General features: G+C 42.0%; 1 protein-coding gene across 1 annotated transcript in view; it reads right to left on the reverse strand.

Annotated features, from left to right (window-relative positions):
• The window catches only part of cubn (cubilin (intrinsic factor-cobalamin receptor)), a 355208-nt gene that overhangs the window by 187798 nt on the left and 144967 nt on the right, over window positions 1–22443 (reverse strand). Inside the window, exons 31-33 of the mRNA XM_073055305.1 lie at window positions 18259–18415; window positions 18060–18176; window positions 15561–15674 (exon numbers count right to left, since the gene is read on the reverse strand). Coding sequence (XP_072911406.1) covers window positions 15561–15674; window positions 18060–18176; window positions 18259–18415 — 388 coding nt within the window. The remainder of the gene's footprint in view (window positions 1–15560; window positions 15675–18059; window positions 18177–18258; window positions 18416–22443) is intronic.

The following is a 22443-nucleotide window of genomic DNA, read 5'->3' on the forward strand; positions in this document are numbered from 1 at the left end:
GTTTCATCAGGCCATAGAACATTCTTCCAGCTGACTTCAGAGTCTCCCACATGATTTCTGGCAAACTCCAGTTGTGACTGGTGAAGCACTTGGGCGTCCAGTCTCTCCCATCTCAATCACTGAAGTTTGTAACTCCTCCACAGTCATCATTGGTCTCTTGGTGGCCTCCCTCACTTGGTGGCCTTCTTGCATAGGCACTCAGTTTTAGAGAATGGCCTGCTTTAGGCAGATTTACAGCTGTGCCATATTCTTTCCATTTCTTGATGATTGACTTCACTGTACTCCAAGGGATATTCAGTGATTTGGAAAGCTTCTTGTATCCATCTCCTGGCTTGTACTTTTCAATAAAACCTTTTGTGGAGTTGCTTGGAGTGTTCTTTTGGCTTTGTGGTGTCACATGCTGGTGATAATAAACCTGATTCTGATTTTGTAGTTTTTGCCAGGATGCAGATTCACCAACAGTTGGACCTTCCAGATACAGGTGTATTTTTACAACAATCAATTGAAACACCTTGACTGCACACATGTTTATATATAGCTAGGACAACTTAATGAATATGTGACTTCTAAACCAATTGGCTGCACCAGTGTGATTTGGTGTGTCATACAACCAACTAGTTTGTTTTTTATATTTGTAATTATTTTAGATCACTTTGTAGAGATCTGTTTTCACTTTGACACAAGAGAGTCTTTTTTCTGTAGATCAGTGTCAAAAGAGCCAAACGGAATCCATTGTGATTCAATGTAAAACAATAAAACATGAAAAGTTCCGGGGGGGGGGGGGTGTAGGGTGAATACTTTTTACAGGCGCTGTAATTCTGATCTATTCAAGTACACAATTAGCATTCTGTAAGATTCAAAATTAAGATGTGCATTTCTGACAGGTCCGGGTTAAAGTCTAGGGACAAGTATGATTTAATTATGTTTAGGGACAACTGTGATTTAATTATGTCTGGGTTAAAGTCTGTAAACAAGTGTGATCTAATTATGAATGCAGAAGCCTTGATAAAATTAACTGTTTGTGGAATCATTGAAGTCCTGAGATATGGACTATTGTTTTACAGAAACGTGTAAAAAAACAACTCCAAATATGGAATGGGATAAGACTATGTACCTCCCGAGTCAGGGAGGAGGGGTGGTAAGGAAGAAGGATAAAACCTGCTGCCCTGTAAGGTTCAGGGTTCCCTTCTCTAAGGGGGCCCAGCTCTGCAGAACTGTTAATAAACTTTGTTTCCTTGAATTTGTCTTGAAGCCATTATTCGGAAGCGTGGCACGTTTCTGACACATTCCAATCTAGTCCAATCTCCTTGTTATCACATTGCTATTCTTTCAAGCTAACAAAGCAAAAACATTTTTTACTACATTTCAGAATGAGCTAGTGGTAAACCAGTAACAGCAGAAACTTTTTCATTTTATTTTAGGATTTTAGAAAACTGCAGCTTTTTGATTTTTATGAAAATAGTGTTGGCTTTTGACTGGAAATATCACAGCCTCCCAGACTCATTTAGTAATTTAAGATAATGATTCTGCTACTTTCATTTTCTTCTCCTTTAAGCCCTTGTATTATTGTTTTCTTATCTTGTCAATACCCATCTGCCTGCAATCATCTTCCCTACTACCATTCAATCTCTTCTAATTCTGTCTTCACAGACACTGTCTGACCTGCTGTGTATCCCCTGAATTTCCGTTTTACTTAATTTCCTCTGTCTTCTATTGGAGTATAAAAATTGCATTGTTTGCTGTGTTAACCAAAACTATGTAGTCAGCTTTGAACTTGCTATTTGCTATGCATGTATCCAATTTAGTAGGAGAATGAAATCTTAAGAATGTAGAAGACTATGGTGTGTTAATGAGAGGTAGCTAAGAGATGTAGATTAGAACATGATTAAGTCAATGGGTAGAAACAATAGTGGCAGACGTACTTGTGATACGCAACTGTAGACCAATTGGATATGCTAATGCAACTAAGCCAGGAGATTGCTATAAAAAAATGCTATGTACAAGGATTGGTGGGCAATCGGCGACTAGCTCAATGACCTTCAGCTTTGATTTGCAAATTAAAGTTTAACCCTTCTTGAAGAATCTTCTGCATCTCCTGGTCATTTGTGGGGCACGAGAAACCACAACAAAATTGGCGACCGTGACAGGACCGGAAAGAGACCCACGGAAACGGCAGATTGGGGACACTTCCCAGTCCTCTAGGGACCCCCACAAGGCTAACAAAATTGAGGATGCACCCAAACAAAAGGTAAGCGCTTTTTGCGACAATTTGGACTAAGAATTCTGTTGGTTTTGGGGAGGTCTTGGAGTCTCAGAAGTGTGGAACCACTGCCGAAGGGTCTCTCCGGTCCAAAGAATCTGGCAGAATTGGGGGTTAACAGGAGGCTCAGAAGATTGATCAAGAACTCTGCAGTGAGGGTAAGTACAAATAAGCTAATAAGAAGTTAAGTGAAGAAAAATTCCACGTGGTGTTGGTAAGTCCCTGTGGATACCGCTTCGTATGAAACGAAGGTCTGAACAGGCAGGGAAAGAGAAAATAGAGAAAATCCCTGTGGATACCGCTTCGTATGAAACGAAGGTCTGAACGGGCAGGGAAAGGAAAATAGAGAAAATCCTCGTGGATACTGCCTTAAGAGATAAGGGTCTGAATAGACGAGGTGCAAAGAGAAAATTCTGTGGATACCGACCGCTCTGAAGAGGTCTGTACGGGCAGAACAGAATAGGAAACAAGGACAGTCCAATATATAGTTTAAAGCGCTGGTAGATAGACGATAGACTAGGCATAGAATTAGAGTAAATAATATTATCCAGTAAACAAACTGTGAATCTCTGAAATACCTTAAAAAGAGAGAACAACATGACAGGTAAAGGAACGGCAGTAGAGATTCTGAGCAAAAAAATCCCGGTAAATAAATATGAGATCACAAAAACTTCAGAAAAATGGGAAAAGAGAACCAAAAACCTGGTCACAAAATGGCCAAGAGAAGGAACGTTTGATGTAAGCTTGTGCGAAGAAATGGAGGCACTAATTAAAAATTACAAACCAAAAGATAAATCTAAAAGAGGGCAAAAAAGAGAACGAGAAATAGAAGTGCTAAAACTCTTCAGAACGGAGGGAGAAAGGCTGAGGAGTACAGGTAGAATATTGATTACAAGCGAGGAACACACTAAGGTGCTGGAGAAACAGCCTGTTAGAGGGAGGTACAGTGAGAAGCTGCCTTCAGCTCCATACCCGGATGTGAAAGAAACAGTAAAGCCCCCTCCCTATAATGAGGAAGGAACCCCTAAGCAGTGCCCCCTGTTGACGGGAACAGTAAACATGCAGGGAGAAGTACAAGTTTGGGATAATGAGGAGGAAAAAAGACAATACGAGAAGGAAAAAGTGGTGATATGGAAGGAGATACAGGCAGAAAGGATAAAGGTGGAACAGACAAAGAGAGAAATGAAAGAAAAGATTGAACGGATGAAATACTTGAGAGAGGAAAAGGAGTATGAGGAGTATCGGTTATACCATAGAAATAAACAGACTAGAAAAGAAAGTGGCTCATCAGGGCAGGAAGAGATGAGGCATTCAAGAGGAAGTGGAAAAAAGATAGGAGATGAGAGTCTTGGAGAAACACAAGAGAGAAGGGAATCAAGCATGAGTAAGGATCATGAGGAGTCCCTGCCACAGTTGTACAGACATGGACAGGAAGAAAGAGAAGGTGACTCATTGGAGGAGCAAGAGTTAAGTGGAGAGAGAGAGGATGCGAGAATTTGTGGGGAAGAGGTACGAGGCAGAAGCCTAGAAGAGCAGAAGGAGGCGGTAGGGGAGTGACTTGCGGAAGCAGAGAGAGAGCTAGATAAGTTACTGAGAGGGGATTGCCAGAGGAGATGCGAAAAATACTCCAGGGGCCAACCAAGTATTGAATCAGGACAAAAAGGAAGGACTCCACAGGGAGACCGAGGGAAGAAGAGGACCCCGGAGAAATTTGTGTGGGAGGCACTAAAGACATACCCTGAGACAGATGGGGAGTCAGGCGAGGAGGAGAGCCAGGGCAGGTGGGAAGAAGGATGAAGAATGATGCTGTTGTTAGTTAAAGGATCAGGACAAGTGCAGTACATCCCTTGGGGATCCCAGGACCTAGAAGGGCTGAAAAACACTCTGCCTAATCTACATGAAGGAGCAGGGAAATGGATTAGAGCCTTTGAAGAAGAAATGGCGGGACGATTATTGGCTATGGGAGATTTGAAGGCACTATTGATAAGGTTGATGGGAACCTCCAAATTTAATGAACTAATGGAAATGGCTGGCATAGTGAACTCGATCGACCCGAGAACTGATTGAGACTGGTTTGACAGAGTGAGGCAGAGGGTATGGCAGGCCCTCAGGAAGCTTTATCCGCCCAAAGTAGACCCCAAAGCCTTAAAGGGGGATCCACTGGGAGACACTGAAAACCCAGCAGCCTACGTAGAAAACCAGTTGAAAAGGTGGAGACTGGAGACTGAGCAAGAGGTGGAAAATTTGCTTCAGTTTGCTTAAGAACTTTTTTTTTAAAGCTATTATTAATGCTTTTTGAGTTAGTGATTTAGATGCATATCATATTATTACTGAGTTAAGTATTGTATGTAATGAGTTTTTGCTACAACAAGTGTATGGGACATTGGAAAAAATGTTGAATTTCCCCATGGGGATGAATAAAGTATCTATCTATCTATCTATCTATCTAAATAGCTTATTTATCACCACACTGTTCCGACATAGCATTTTGGATGCAATGCCTCCACAAGTAAAATCCAAACTGGAGGAAGTGGTTGGGCTGACGTCAATGACCCCACAAGAATTTAGAGACCATGTAGTCCATGCGGTTGAGAAATACCGGAAAGACAAACGAAGGTTGGCTGAGCAGCAGGAAGAGGTGCAAAGAAAGTTAATACAAATGCAGCTCGAAGAACTCAAAAAGAAGGAAAAAGAGAAAAGCAAAAAGATGCTGCCAGCAACCACCAGTCTGAGTACAGCCATCGAACTGGATGAAGCACTGCTATATGGAGGAACCGATCATACTGTAAGACAAGGGCTGGAAAACCCCATGCCAATAATCAACGTCTTTGGAGGAGCATTCCCACAAATGCCCTATCAGGACAGACTAAATTCAAACAGCCCAGACAGGACTGGAAGTCCCAAGGAGGGGGACAGAGGAGCTATGGGCAGAGGGGACCAGTGAGGAAACAGGGGGAAAGAGAGGTAGAGAGATTGTGCTGGGGATGTAATCAGCCAGGTGACATGAGAAGAGATTGTCTGTTTACACCATGGCCCGTCACGCACCAGCAGGAACCAATAAGAAGGGAACTAAAGTTTAGCCAAGGACCAGCCCCCACAGGCCCAAGCGGACCTGTGAACCCCTATGCGAGGTATTAGGGGTGCCCCGAGAACTCGAGTGGGAAGGGACATTACCCAATGATAACAAGGGAGGCAGATGAGGAACCCATTGTTCAGGTTATGTTAGAAGGGCAACTGACACCAATGATGATAGATACTGGAGCCACGTACACTTGTGTACAGCCACAGTATGCCCTTCACCTTCCCATGTCAGGAAAGTTTATTAAGATGGTAGGGTTCTCGGGGAAAACACAGTTGACACAGTGCACGGCTCCAGTGCAGTTGAGAATGGGAAATAAAGGAATTGTTTTGCCGGTGCTAGTATTTAAAGGAACTCCGATTAATTTGTTAGGCAGGGATGCCTTATTGAAACTGGAATTACAATTAGAATGCACCAGAAATGGGCTGAGTGTGGAAAGAGCAGGGGCTCAATTGACAGTGCGAGAAGATAAGAAGGCTAATAATGTCTTTTGGATAGGAGACCGCAGATCAGATTCAGGGAACCTGGGAAAAATGGAAAAAGGGTGTGCAGGCTATATTACCCAGGGCTGTAATGCCCAAATCTGAGCTACATTGTACAGTGATTTTTGACGAGACTCAGAACAGGGAGTTGGAGTAGATAGATAGATAGATAGATAGATACTTTATTCATCCCCATGGGGAAATTCAACATTTTTTCCAATGTCCCATACACTTGTTGTAGCAAAAACTCATTACATACAATACTTAACTCAGTAATAATATGATATGCATCTAAATCACTAACTCAAAAAGCATTAATAATAGCTTTAAAAAAAGTTCTTAAGTCCTGGCAGTTGAATTGTAAAGCCTAATGGCATTGGGGAGTATTGACCTCTTCATCCTGTCTGAGGAGCATTGCATCGACAGTAACCTGTCGCTGAAACTGCTTCTCTGTCTCTGGATGGTGCTATGTAGAGTATGTTCAGGGTTTTCCATAATTGACCGTAGCCTACTCAGCGCCCTTCGCTCAGCTACCGATGTTAAACTCTCCAGTACTTTGCCCACGACAGAGCCCGCCTTCCTTATCAGCTTATTAAGACGTGAGGCGTCCTTCTTCTTAATGCTTCCTCCCCAACACGCCACCACAAAGAAGAGGGCGCTCTCAACAACTGACCTATAGAACATCTTCAGCATCTCACTGCAGACATTGAATGACGCCAACCTTCTAAGGAAGTACAGTCGACTCTGTGCCTTCCTGCACAAGGCATCTGTGTTGGCAGTCCAGTCTAGCTTCTCGTCCAACTGTACTCCCAGATACTTGTAGGTCTTAACCTGCTCCACACATTCTCCATTAATGATCACTGGCTCCATATGAGGCCTAGATCTCCTAAAGTCCACCACCATCTCCTTGGTCTTGGTGACATTGAGACGCAGGTAGTTTGAGTTGCACCATATCACAAAGTCCTGTATCAGTTTCCTATACTCCTCCTCCTGTCCATTCCTGACACACCCCACTATGGCCGTGTCATCAGCGAACTTCTGCACATGGCAGGACTCCGAGTTATATTGGAAGTCAGATGTGTACAGGGTGAACAGGACCGGAGAGAGTACGGTTCCCTGTGGCGCTCCTGTGCTGCTGACCACTGTGTCAGACCTACAGTCTCCCAACCGCACATACTGAGGTCTATCTGTCAAGTAGTCCACTATCCAATCCACCATGTGAGAGTCTACTCCCATCTCCGTTAGTTTGTGCTTTAAGATCTTGGGCTGGATGGTGTTAAAGGTACTAGAGAAGTCAAGGAATGTAATCCTCACAGCACAACTGACCCCATCTAGGTGAGAGAGTGATTTGTGCAGCAAATACGTGATAGCATCCTCCACTCCCACCTTCTCCTTATACGCAAACTGAAGCGGATCCCGGGCGTGCCTGGTTTGTGGCCTCAGATTCTGTATTATCAGCCGCTCCATGGTCTTCATCACGTGCGACGTCAAGGCAACAGGTCTGAAGTCATTCAACTCCTTTGGTTGTGGTTTCTTCGGTACCGGGACAATACAAGATGTTTTCCACTGTCTGGGTACTCTTCTCTGATCTAGACTCATGTTGAAGATGCGCTGTAGTGGTTCTCCCAGTTCAGTCGCACAGGCCCTCAGTAATCGTGGGGAAACTCCATCCGGTCCAGCCGCCTTGCTGGTACAGATCTTCCTCAGTTGACCTTCCACCTGTGCAGCCGTAAACCTGGGCGTGGGCCAGGTCTCCTGTGAGTGGATATTTTCCTGTGAGGGAAGTAAGCCTGGTGTGGAGTTCTGCAGTGAGGGTGAGATTGTGCTGTCGAACCTATTGAAGAAGTTGTTCAGCTGGTTCGCTTTCTCCACATCTCCACTTATGTTTGCCCCCCGCTTTGCACCACATCCGGTGATGATCTTCATCCCATCCCACACCTCCTTCATGCTTTTTTCCTGCAGCTTTTGTTCTAACTTTCTCCTATACTGCTCCTTTGCCCCCCTTATCTGTACTCTGAGTTCCTTCTGAACTCTTTTAAGCTCCAACCGATCACCATCTTTAAAGGCCCTCTTCTTCTGGTTTAGGAGGCCTTTGATGTGACTAGTGATCCAGGGCTTATTATTGGGATAGCAGCGAACAGTTCTAACAGGAACAACCGCATCCACACAAAAATTAATATAGTCCGTTGTGCATTCAGTGACCTCCTCAACGCCTCCACAGAGCCCCCCTTGCAGTACATCCCAGTTAGTAGTACCGAAGCAATCTCTCAGGGCCTGTTCAGCTTCAGGAGTCCACTTTCTAAAAGAGCGTGTGGTAGTGGGATGCCTCATCACAATTGATTTATATCTTGACTGTAACAAAACCAGGTTGTGATCAGCTTTCCCCAGTGCAGGCAGCGGGGATGCACTATATGCATCCTGTACGTTTGCATACAGCAGGTCAATAGTCCTGTTACCCCTGGTGTAACAATCCACGTACTGGGAGAAAGCAGGTAGTGTCTTGTCCAAAGTCACATGGTTGAAGTCCCCTGTAATTAACACCAGTGCCTCAGGGTGTTGTGTCTGAAGCTTAGCAACGGCGGAGCTGATGACGTCACACGCTACCGTTGCGTCGGCACGCGGCGGGACATACACAATCACCGCAATGACGCTGGCGAATTCTCGAGGCAGGTAATATGGCCTCATACTCACAGCGATCAGCTCAATATCCTTTTCACAAACGGAGATCTTTGTACTCACATGCCCGGGGTTACACCATCTTACGTTAATGTAGAGAGCGAGTCCCCCTCCTTTCTTCTTCCCACACTTTTTGGCATCTCTGTCAAATCTTACCGTAGTAAAACCAGGTAATTCTACGTTTACATCTGGGATATTAGCCGTCAGCCATGTTTCGGAAAAACACATTAAACTGCATTCCTTGTATGCTTTAACATTCCTTACTAGTGAGGCTAGCTCATCCACTTTATTTGGCAGCGAGTTCACGTTCCCCATAATGACCGAAGGAACAGCGGGTTTATAACTCTTCTTCCTCTCCGTCCACTTATACCTGCGCAGTTTTCCAGCCCTGGAGCCACGGAACCTCCGTTTAATTTCGTTCGGGATCTGGATCTGTTGCGCAACACTGACTTGCGCATTTCTCAGCGCAAGTAGTTGGTCTCTCGAATACACCTTTCTCTCCATCTCAATATTAAATAAATACTAGACATAACACTATGACTAAAAAGAAAACAACCTAAAAAAAATGATCAATTTTATCGAATCTCGGGAGCAGCTGGAAAAGGCTGCCGCTCAGGTCGGCGCCGGAAGTAGAAATGTAGAGATGGCACCTGGAGGCATGTACCCAACAGCACCTGGAAGGGGAGGCTGTGATAATTGGAAAGCAAGGGGCAGCTTTACAAGTTAAGTGGAACACCTTTTTAGAAAAATGGTACAGGATACCGGAGGCTGCGCCCCACGTAACGTTGTTGGTAAACAAGGGATATCAGTCTAAAGACTTAGGACCCTTAGTTAAGAGTGCTGAAACCGTAACAGTGTGGAGGAAAATCACGCCAGAGGTGTGGATATCAGAAGACAACAATTGCATTAAAATAATGGTAAGTGTAGATATGGTAGGGACATTGAGAGAGGTCGAAATAACTCCCCAACCACACATGCCATTGCTGGGAAAGGAAAGAGGCCAGCAGGAAGATAGAAGGTTAGATGAGTTGCCATCTATTCTGTGGTCACAGCATGACACGGACGTAGGGAAAATAAAAACAGCTAGTCCAGTGGAAATAAGGCCGGAAAAAAGGAGCAATTCCACCCAGGAGAACACAATACCCTCTAAGACCAGAAGCAGAAGAGGAAATAGCATCAACAGTGCAGGGGTTGCTTGAAATAGGAGTGCTTAAAAGAACAAACAGTCCATGCAATACCCCGTTGCTGCCGGTCTTAAAAGCAGATAAATCTAAGTGGAGATTGGTGCATGATTTATGAGCGGTAAATGATGTGGTAGAGGACTGGCCAGCAGTAATCCCCAACCCATACACGCTTTTGACTAATGTTCCACCAGAAGCAAGTTACTTTTCAGTGATTGATTTGTGTTCGGCTTTCTTCAGCATTCCTCTGGCCGACCAGTGTCAGTATCTGTTTGCATTTACTTAGAGGTGCTCAGTATACCTATACCAGAATGCCGCAAGGGTTTAAACATTCACCACGTGTTTTTAATCAGGTGTTGAAGGCAGACCTAGAGGGCATACCATTGGAAAGTACATTGTTACAGTATGTGGATGACCTGTTGATTTGCTCCCACAGTAAGGAACAGTGTGAGCAGGACACTATAACTCTGTTAGAGAAGCTGGCGCACGGAGGACATAAAGTATCCAAAAAGAAACTGCAATTCTGCACGCAGCAAGTGGAATACTTAGGCAGAGTAATATCCAAGGGAGTGAAGGCGATAGCACCAGATCAGATTGAGGCAATAACTAAGGCCCCAAAACCCCAGACTGTAGGGCAGATGATAACGTTTTTGGGAATGGCAGGGTACAGCTCAGATTGGATAGGAGAATATGCTGAGATTGTGGCACCTTTGAGAAAGATAATGAAAGAAGCAGGACATACAAATTTGAAGAACGGCTTACAGTGGAATGGAGAGGCGGAGATAGCTTTCAATACTATTAAGCAGGAATTGCAGTCAGCACCAGCATTAGCTTTGCCTGACCATGAGAAGGTTTTTCATTTGTATGTATCCAACCGACAGGAGGGTTATGTCACAGCGGTTCTAACACAAGAGACAGGCACAGGAAAAGCAAAGCAGCCGGTAGCATGCTACAGTACGAGACTAGATGAGGTGGTTCAGGGGTATCCACCCTGTTATCAGGGATTGGCGGCGCTGTACTATGCATATGAAAAAGCATCATCTGTAACCCTGGGCTATCCTGTGACTCTGTACACACACCACAAAGTAGCAGAATTGCTGGAAAGAGGGAAATTTGTGCTGACGCCAGCCAGGATAGCAGCGTATCAGATGCTATTGACATTTCCAGACATAACTATACAGAGATGCACTACCAGTAATATAGCTGATTTTGTCCCTTTGGGCTATGAAGGAGAACCCCATGATTGTGTAGGGAAGATGATGGCATTTGCCAAATTGAGAGCAGATTTACGGTCAGAACCACTAGAGGATGCAGATAAAAAGGTTCTGTTCATAGATGGCTCTTGTTATAGGGATTACGATGGAAATCATGCAGGGTTCTCAGTAGTGCAGCAGGGTCAGTCGAGCTATAAGATTATTAGGATGGAGTCCTGTCCCCAACCGTGTTCCGCCCAACTAGCGGAAATTAAAGCCCTGACAGCTGCGTGTGAAATGATGGAAGGTGAGAAAGTAGACATCTATACTGATTCGGCATATGCTCATGGAGTATGCCATTTGTTCGGGGCAGTGTGGAAACAGAGGTTTTTAAAAAAGCAGTGGAGATCCCATACAACATTGTCAGCAAATTCTAGACTTAATAAAAGCCATAATGAAACCTAAAGCATTGGCTATAGTAAAATGCCAGGCACATAAAAAGGGAAATGATATAATAACAAAGGGAAATCAAGCTGCAGACGAGGCAGCCAGAAAAGTGTCTGGATGTACATCAGCTGTCATTGCCCCCCAGGTAAGCCTAACTCCAAAACCTGTGGTAGAGGACCTAATTGAAATACAAGGTAAGGCAACTTTGGCAGAACAGACAATGTGGAGACGAAGGGGGGCCAAGCAGAATCCGAAAGGCTTGTGGAGCATGGAAGACGGTTTGTTGGTAGCACCCACCCCTCTACTGACGATTCTGATTTCAGAAGCGCATGGGATTGACCATTGTGCAAGGGGGGAAGTGATAAAGCAAATAAAGAAGGATGGTTTTTGGTCACCTTATTTACAGGCTTCAGTGGACTTTGTCTTGTCACAGTGCGAGGTATGCACACAGAATGCAGGGTCTGGACATCAGTTATTTGACTGGTTAGAAAGTAGACTCGGAGGATGGGGAGCATGGCTGACTAAAATGGCAATAACTGTCAGTATTGTATTGTTGAGCTGTGCGCTTGTGCTGTGCTGTTTTCTTCCTTGTCTCAAGTCTCTTGTAGTGCGTGCTGCAACCAAACAATTCCCAATGCTCGTGGCAATTACTGAAGCAAGCTTAGTGGAGAAAGAAGCACCGAAGATGTATTGTTACAGCCTACAACACCTGCAGGATGAACAAGAGCAAAACAACAGTGTGGGAGTAGATTGTAAGGGCTTCTGAGTTTTTTTTCCCTGTCACAGGTACAAAGGGACAGGTTTTTGGCTCAGCGGCCCAGGGTAACAGGGAGAGAATACTTTGAGGTCTTGGCGCAGAAAATTATAGTTTAACCCGAGATTTAGGAATAAGTGCTTGAGTTTATTGGGGATTTTGTGCGCGGACTCTTAGTCTTTCTCTGTGTGAGACCCCATGGGTCTCAAAGGGGGATATATTGGAGTATAAAAGTTGCATTGTTTGCTGTGTTAACCAAAACTATGTAGTCAGCTTTGAGCTTGTTATTTGCTATGCATATATCCAATTTAGTAGGAGAATGAAATCTTAAGAATGTAGAAGACAATGGTGTGTTAATGAGAGGCTAGCTAAGAGATGTAGATTATGTAGTCAGCTTTTTGAGTTTGCTATTTGCTATGCATGTATCCAATTTAGTAGAAGAATGAAATCTTAAGAATGTAGAAGACAATGGTGTGTTAATAAGGTAGCTAAGAGATATAGACTAGAAGATGATTAAGTCAATGGGTAGAAACAATAGTGGCAGACATACTTGTGATACGCAACTGTAGACCGATTGGATATGCTAATGCAACTAAACCAGGAGATTGCTATAAAAAATGCTATGTACAAGGATCGGTGGGCAATCGGCGACTAGCTCAATGACTGTCTCAGCTTTGATTTGCAAATTAAAGTTTAACCCTTCTTGAAGAATCTTCTGCGTCTCCTGGTCGTTTGTGGGGCACGAGAAACCACGACACTTCCAGCCTTCACACCACTTTTCTTTTGTTTTCCCTCCTCTTTCCCTTTACTTCTAAAAATTTCTGCAATAGTAACTTTTTCCACTTCTGAAGAAAGATCCTAGACCCAGAGTGTCGCTTCTCTTCCTCACTTTATGGCTACAGCCTGAGGCACCGTGTATTTGTGACACACAAGCTGCTGATATTGGAAATCAGAAGGCACTGGGGAAGTTTAGTAGAATAGGCAACAGGTGTGGAAAGAGAAACAGTTAATGCTTCAGGTTTAAGATCCTTTATTAGAGCAGATGCTTAGTTTATCCAGCATTTCCTACTTTCAATTCCTTGAACTTATATTCAACTTTATTGGAGTTTGAAGGCAATCTGTAAGTGCGAGAAGAGGAAAACATTGCAGATACTGGCACAAAAGATGAAGACACAGTGATGGCGAAATTGAGACAAAGTTATAGAGTCGTAGGTTCATACAGCACAGAAACAAGCCTTTCATCTTAAATGGTCCATGCTGACCGATATATCTAAACTTATCCCTTATGCTCACAATTGGCTTATATTCCAATGTCTAAATCTTCCCTATTCCATACACCTTTCAAATGTTGTTCTCTGGCAGCTTATTCCATATACTGACCACCTCTGGATGAAAAGGTTGTCTCTCAGATCCTTATTAAATCTCTCCCCTCTCAGCTTGAACCTCAGCCCTCTGTGGCTTGATTCCCCAGCCCTGTGATACAGACCGTGTACATTCATTTTATCCATTCCCCTCAGGATTGTTACACCTCTGTAAAGTCACCCCTCATTCTTCTTTGCTTCAATGAAAAAAATACTAAGCTGGTTCAACCTGTCTCCATAACGCAGCCCCTCAAATCCCAGCGACATCTTCGTATATGTCTTCTTCACTTTTCCCAGCTTAATAGCATCTTTCCTATAACAAAGTAACCAACTGAAAATAGAATTCTAAACCTGGCCTCCCGAGTGCTTTATACAACTGCAGAATAACATCCCCACTCTATACTCAATGCCATAACCGATGAAGGCTAGAGTACTAAAAGACTTCTTCACCTCCCTGTCTACTTGCAATGCTCAGATCCCTCCATAAATCCTGAAAACCACCTTCGCTGTCACTGCAAACTTACAAAACACGTCTTCTACATTCTCATCCAAACCATTGATAAGGATGATAAACAAGCACTGAGCCCTGGGGAACACCATGACTCACAACCTTTCAGTGCAACAAACTAACTTCCACCATCACTATCTGCTTCCTACGATCAGACATATCGTGTATCCAAATAGCTAACATTCCTTGGATCCCATGCAGTAAAACTTTCCATAGCAGTCTACCATACAGAAACATATCAACAGCCTTACTAAAGTCTATATAGACCATGTCTACTACTCTACCCACAATAACTTGGGTTACTTAAAGAGAAAAAAGATTAGATTTATTTGTCATATGCATAATGAAATATACAGTGAAATGTGTTGTTTTGCATTGGGGATGTGCTGGGACTGACTGCAAGTGTTGCCTTGCGTTAAGAGAGATGAGATGAGCTTTATTTGTCACGTACATTGAAGCACACAGTGAAATGCATCATTTGTGTCAGATCAAATCAGTGAGCATTGTGCACAACAGCCTACAAGTTTCACCACACGTCTGGCGCCAAGATACCATGCCACTAATCACTAACCCTAACTGTACATCTTTGCAATGTGGGAGGTAATCAGAGCACCTGGAGGAAACGGCAGTCACGGGAGAACATTCAAACTCTGAACCCTGATCAGAGATCACTGTTACTGTAAAGCGATGCAATAACTGGTACGCTTCTGGCACCAACATATCAAGCCCACAACTTACTATCCCTAACTCGTATTCATTCGGATTATAGGAGGAAACTGAGCACCTGGAGGAAACTCACAGTCCTGAAGAGAACGTACAAACTCCTTACAAACATCAGCAAGAACTGAACTTCTGATATTCCATCACTACACTACCTACCACGAAGTGTAATCAAGAAAGGTAAGAAATAAAAGCCTATAATCAGTCGGCTCCAATGCAAAATAATACAATAACTCAAAGAACAGCTGAACACATATCAAATAGCTGAACCATTGACTTAATGCGGAGAACAAAGTCTAGCTGAATGTATAAAGAAAAAAAATCATGTAATTCCTACATGTCAAACCAGTTGGGAAAAACAGCTCAATGTTTTCACATCTAACAAGTTCCAGAAGTTTCATAAAATCTAATAAGAATCCTGACTTTTCTCCCAAGGATACAGAAGGAAATAGGAGATCTGAGTGATTTTTTTGATATTCATGAGGGATTTCAATAATGAAAATAATGAACAACTGTTTTGATTGCCAAAGGAACTGATACCTTGTGGTCACAGATTTTATATCTCTGGTAAAAGAATTAGAGGAAATGAGATGACAGTTTTCCCTCAATTAAAGTGGTTAAGTTCTGGAGCGTAGCAACTGAAAGAGTAGCAGAAACAAATATTACTGGAACTTTCAAATAGCCATTGGTTACATTTGAAGCACAAAAAAAATTGCTGTTTAGAACCAGTCTCACAGGCAGAGTAGTGTCCTGTGCTATGAGATTCTATAATTTTCATTCATACATTATTAACTTGTAGTAAATTTAAATTCCCTCTTAGCAGGCATTCAGAATTAATTAAAAATATTTGTTTAGTTGTCATCACTACAGAGTATTAAAGAAGTCAACTCTGCACTTACCAACTGAAGGTGCCGTAAAGTTGTCTCCATCCAGGATTTGCAAAACATCTGCTGAGCAGTTTGCCCCATTGTTTTCAATTGCAAAGTCAGTGAATGAGATTGTAACATGCTTAACTGCCACATGAGAAACAAATAAATTAAGAATTATTTCTGGAGAAAGCAATTACATGGCAATGATAAGCACTTACATTTCCTTTCATAAATGATTTCATTACCTCCTATTCATAGGAAGTGTTTTTCTATTTTAGACAGACTTTTCTTGATCCAAAAACAATGAAAGGAACACTCATTGGTTTTCAATTAAGTTTCCACATTCATAAATTTGGCAAGTAAATCATTTAAACCATTGCTCACAAACACTATCAATATATAACTAATACTCCCATCAACAAGTCTTGAGGATATATTAATATCTAAATTTAACCTGAATGAGTTCTGGAATGCAGAATAGAAAGGGACATATTCAACACACCCAGGTCCAGTTGATTTGAACTTCCTTGCTGAACAGGAATTGGCAGTGGACAGAGGTTTAGGTGATAGGGCCACAAAATAAGACTTATTGGAACTTATTAATAAGATGGAAATCTTTTCCGAGCATTGCCCAAAGTTCAATTTCATTCAAAATGCCTTGCAAAATGCCCGTGTACTTGCCTACAAAAAGATATGATAACATTTGGTCTGGCTAGTAGAGGTGCCTCCTCAGCAGGAGACATTCTAAGGCAGTGGCAACTACTGAATCAAACACCATTACACATATCAACACACACAAAATGCTTAAGGAACTTAGCAGGCCAGGCAGCATCTTTGGAAAAGAGTAAACAGTCAACATTTAGGGCTGAGACATTGACTGTTTACACTTTTTCATAGATGCTGCCTGGCCTGCTGAGCTGTTCCATCATCTTGTTGCTTTGGATTCCCAGGATCTGCAGATTTTGTCATGTTTACCATTATACATATATCCACTACTTTTAATTTTGATTTATTCCAAAGCTACTTGCAATCTGAAATCATGTATTTATAAACAGCAAAAATAGCCTTCTGTTACCAAGGAAAGCTCAAGAACTAACAGTACAGTACTAAAGTCAGCAAACTAGCATTGTACGAACAATTGTAGAGATCAACATTCACTCTAGATTTAAATTCAGTTAACCTACTGAATCACCTTTTATTTCGGAATCCCAGCAACTTTCAACATTAGACAACTCATTCTATTTCTATTCGTATTGGAAATAGGCCACACTATCAGTCATCCATTTGTGATTTTGTCTCTGTTTTACATTTTTCAGGGAACTGGGAAAACAGCGAGAGGCTGAAGGTGGGGCAGCTGGTAGACAGTAGATGCTGTGTGTAGTGAGACTTTGAGGATGTAGTAAAATGATAAGGCGAAATTACAGTCAGTGGGATGAGTTCAAAATTGAAAATGATGATGAATACAGGAATGGAGGTGTTTTATTTTCTAAACAGGGAGAAAGTTAAAAACCAGAGGTGCAAAGGGACTTGGGAGTCCTTGTGCAGGATTCCCTAAAATTTGCAAATTGAGTCAGTGGTAAGCAAGGCAAATGCAATGTTAGCATTCATTTTGAGAGGACTGGAATATAAGAGCAAGGATGTAAAGCTGAGGCTTTACAAGGCATTGGTCAGACTGCACTTAGAGCACTATGAGCAGTTTTGCTATGTGTAATTTAAGGAATCACTTTACCCTTCTTTGAATAAAGCTGTGGAGTCCCTCATGCCCATTCTCGAGGGAAAACACAAACTTGAGAGTACCTTGCACAAACAGCAATTTCTCAATCATACACTCTGATATTAGCCCACATTTCTAGATTAAGATGAACCCATAATCTGCTGTTTTGGAGTCAAACTAAATCAAGGGAAACATGATAGTGCAAAAAACAAAAACCAAGGAACACAATGGGTCAGTCAGCATCTGTAGAGGGAAATGGATAGCCAACACTTCAGATCAAGATCTTTCATGTGAACTGGTCCAGAGACAAATTTGATCATGATTTGGGATGTTGTCTGTGTGGATGATATCTCTTTGCATGATACCTCTGTGACAATGTGATAAAGAGTAGTCAGGTAAGTAGCAAGGAGAATCAAAGGGGAGTCTTCAACCTGAAACATTAACTCTCTTTCTCTTCCCGCAGATGCCAAGTATTTCCAGCATCTTCTGTTTTTATATCAAAGGGGAATTGATGGGCAAGTTAAAGAGAATAAGCTGAAGGGCTACAGGGAAATAGATGAAGGAGCATGGAATAGCTCTGCTGGGAGACAGTATAAATTGAATGGGCCGAATTGCTTGCTTCTGTATCATAATCAGTAGGTTAGTTGAAATGAACAATTATCAATAAACAGGAACTATGTAGTTAACTGAAACAAACCAGAGCCAATGATTAATTTCCTCAGCTGCTACCACAAGCACTCTAATAGAAAGTTACTTGGCATACGTTTACAAAAAGCACAGGAAACTGACTGTGTCATGGAGAAACGTTTACGTACATGGTTTCTGGGCTTGAATTATCCAGCTGCAGTTCTGATTGTTTGAATAGTTGTTGGGATATAGAGGTGATGTTATAGCTCCACCAATATCATCGGTAACAATATAGGACCCACACACTGTAAGCAAAATTCAACATGAAAGCAGAATGTTCGGGATGAAATTCTAGTAATGCTAAATAAAAGTTTTGATTGGACTTGCCTTGATTAAACTGCACCCTGAACCCTCTATGGTCATGACTGTTTCGTGAGCGGAAATGTATACGGGCTACATTTTGACTGGAGGTGATCCCTTCTGGAACTATGCTTCCGCACAGCTTTTTCAACATGGGGGCTCCTTCGTTTGAACCATCATAAACCTGGAACAGCAGGTAAAGGGATTAGAATGGATTACGATAAGTGGCAGTCAGAATGATACAAGTATAAATCACTTCATTAAGAGACCCAGAATGTCCTGTCAGCTAAACTGGGGCCCATACTTACTACTCACTGATGCTGTATGCCTGAAATAAACTTAATCTCGTGGAGTCAACTCTCTTTAAGTGCTGGATCAATTCTTAATAGATGGACTGCTAGGTGACAAGACTTTGCACTTGTAACTGCCATTATCTGGGGAGACCAGAACAAGACCTCCCCCATACAATTGAGAGAAGAAATAATATCTAACTGAACCATATCAATTTACCTTCAAATCTGTTGAAATATTTGAATATTTCTGAATGTGTCTGAAAATACAGAACAGTTAAAACAATTAACCAATTTTTTTTCGGTGGCTCAGGCGTGGCCGTCAGTGTCAGAACATGAACCCTACCGAAGGTCGCGAGAGAGAGAAAGTTAAAAAGGAGCAGCAGTGGATAAGGCCAGTCTTCTTCAGCTGCGCAGGCATAGCAAGTGCTGGCGTCAGAGGCCCAAAATCAAAGCAAGGTTGAGTCAAGCAGAGTGGCCATTGTTCGAGTATGCCTGTGATAGAGTGCAAAGGTTTTGGCCCAACAGGCTTCAGTGAGAACAGGCAGGGCACCAATAAGAAGAGGCAAGCCTTTGTTTTAGTACAGATTAGTCACGATGGAATGCTTCTGCTATTCAGGATACCTGACAGTTTCTCTCATGACTACATCTGCAGGAAGTGTACCTAATTTCAGCTCCTGACTGACCAGGTCAAGAAGTTGGAGCTGCAGTAGGATGTACTCAGGATCAGTTGGGAGGCTGAAGACTTCCTATGTGAGATTTTGGAAGAGGTGGTCACAACCAGAGTACAGGCTTCGGACAGTACATGGTTAACCACCAGGAGAGGTAAGTGAATTAAGAAGTCAGTACAGGTTTCCCCTCAACAACAAGTGTACTTCTTTGGAAACTGCTGGGGGAACAATGACCCATCCGGGCACAGCAGCAACCAGGCTAATGGCACTGTGGCCGGCTTTGAGGCTCACCAGGGAAGGGTAATGTCAGGCATTGCAGTAGTGATAGGGGACTCGATAGTTGGGGGGGGGGGGGTAGACAGGGATTGTCTCTTTCCCAGGGTAGAGATATCTAAAATCAGAAGGCATACATTGAAGGTGAGAGGGGGTATGTTCAGGAGGAATGTGAGGGGTTGGGTTTTTTTACTCAGAGAGTGGTAGATTCCTAGAATGAACTGCCTGGTATGGTGGTAGAGGTGAATATATTAGAGGCTTTTGATAAATTTAGGTAGGCATATGAATGTAAGGGCAATGGAGGCATAAAGACAATGTGTAGGTAGGAGAAATTAGTTTTGGGAGGTGTTTGTGTTTTTTTTTAAATCTGGTTTTGTACAACATTGTGGACCAAGAGGCCTGTTCCTGTGCTTACTGTTCTATGTAATTAAAAATAGCACTTATAACTATGCTTATTACACACCCTCACAACCTTCCCTTAAAATAATGATCTTTTTCCAACAATTTCTCCAACCTACGTACTTGGGAATTTCCACAGATTCGTGCTTCATTTGAGAACTCAAAAGAATGGTCCAATGTCAGAGAGTTCATAGCTTTCATGTTTGGATGCAGATAAACAGGAAGTGCAAAATAGGAGCCAAGGAAATGCTGTCCGTTCTATACTAACTACAATGATTTGCTTGAAAAAGCTATGCCATTGGTGCGCAATATAATATGCACATATAGTGGCATGGAAAAGTTTGGGCACCCCTGGTCAAAATTTCTGTTACTGTGAATAGCTAAGTGAGTAAAAGATGACCTGATTTTCAGGGGTGCCCAAACTCTTGCATGCTACTGTAGTCTTATCTTTCCAAGTTTCATAAAGAAACACAAATTGGAGACTCATTAACCCACTGTCTGTGACAATATTCAAATATCTTGTTTTTTTAATTATTGATTCTTGACATTTCTCCCCCCCCCCAATCAAGAGTCCAAAAATAATGTATTCATGACAAAAATATTCTAGCTCAGCCTGTAAAGGAACTTGTAGATTATGTTACCAGAGAAAGTAAGTTAGAATTGATTGAAAATTGGCTGTCTCATAGAAAATATAAGGTTAGAATAAATGGGTCCCTTTAAGCCTGGAAGGAATTGGGATGCTGCAGAGATCAGTTTTTGATTCACAACAATTCACTTCTAACATAGGAGGAAGGAACACTATTTACATTTTCCAAAGTTATCAATGATACAAAAAATAGGAGGAAGGGCATGTTATGAGAAGGATGTTGTGATTTTGAAAGAAGTTATACAGCGTCTATAAAAAGTATTCACCCCCCTCGGAAGTTTTCATTTTTATTGTTTTACAACATTGAAACAGTTGATTTATTTTAGCTTTTATGACACTGACAAAAAAACTCTTTAGTATCAAAATGAATACATATATCCAAAAATTGGTGTAAATTTATTGCATTTAATAAACACACTCACCCTCTTTAAGTCAGTATTTAGTAGATGCACCTTTGGCAGCAATTACAGCCTCGAGTCTGTGTGGATAGGTCTCTATCACCTTTGTTAAACTGGACACTGCAATTTCCCCCCTATTTTTCTTTACAAATCTGCTCAACTTCTGTCAGATTGCATGGAGATCATGAGTGAACAGTTCTTTTCAAGCTCAGCCACAAATTCTCAATTAGATTGAGGTCTGATCTCTTGACTTGGCCACTCTAGGACATTCACTTTGTTGTTTTTAAGCCATTCCTGCATATCTTTGGCATTACGCTTGGGGTCATTGTCTTGCTGGAAAAGAAATTTTCTCCCAAATCACAGTTCTCTTGCAGATGTTTATTCTGAGGGCCAAAAAGCTCAATTTTGGTTTCATCAGACCATGGGAACCTTCTTCCAGCTGACTTTGGATTTTCCCCACATGCATTCTGGAAACTCTGGCCGAGATTTCTTGTGTTTTTTTCCCAACAGTGATCTCCTTCACTAGTCTTCTTCTTGAGCAGTCAATCAGTTTTTGAAGGCAGTCTGCTTGAGGCAGATTTACAGCTGTTCCATATTTTTTCCATTTCTTGATGATTGACTTAACTGTACTCCAAGGGATATTCAGTAACTTGGAAGGTTCCTTGTATCCATCTCCTAACTTGTGGTTTTCAATAAGCTTTCTGCAGAATTGCTTGGAGTGTTCTTTTGTCTTCATGGTGTAGTTTTTGCCAAGATACTGACTCACCAGCAGTTGAACCTTCCAGATACAGGTGTATTTTTACTGCAATCAATTTAAACACCTTGAGTGTACACAGGTGATCTCTATATAACTAATTAATGTGACTTCTAAAACCAATTGGCTGCACCCGTGATGATTTGGTGTGCCATATTAATAGGGGTGAGGACTTATGCAATCAATTATTTTGTGCTTTATATCTGAAATTAATTTAGATCACTTAGGAGAGATCTGTTTTCACTTTGACACAAGAGTCTTTTTCTGTTGATCAGTGTCAAAAAAGCTAAATGAAATCCACTGTGATACAATGTTGTAAAACAATAAAACATGAACACTTTTGGGGGAGATGAAGTGAATACTTTTCATAGGCACTCTATATAAAGAAAGGATAATAATGGTTCCAACAGCAATGCATTTGGCACATTATGAGTCACAGCCTCTATCCTGAAATACAACCTTCAATCACCACTCTCTGCTTCCCACCTCCAAGCCAATTTTGCATCTGCCTAACTTGTTCTCCCTAGCTTCCATGGGAGCTAAATTTCCATATCAATCTACCATCCAAGACCATGTTGAAGGCCTTACTAAAGTTCAAATAGATAACGTTCACTTCCCTACCCTTTTCTACCATTTTAGTTACCCTTTCAAAAATCTCTGTTTCATCAAGAATGACTTTCACTTACAAAACCATGCTGACAATTTTAAAAATCAGACTTCATCTATCCAAATGTTGGTAAATCCTGTCCTCAGAACTTTCTCCAATAACTTCCCCATTATT

The sequence above is a fragment of the Hemitrygon akajei genome, chromosome 8 (assembly GCF_048418815.1).
Source record: "Hemitrygon akajei chromosome 8, sHemAka1.3, whole genome shotgun sequence".
NCBI lineage: Eukaryota > Metazoa > Chordata > Chondrichthyes > Myliobatiformes > Dasyatidae > Hemitrygon > Hemitrygon akajei.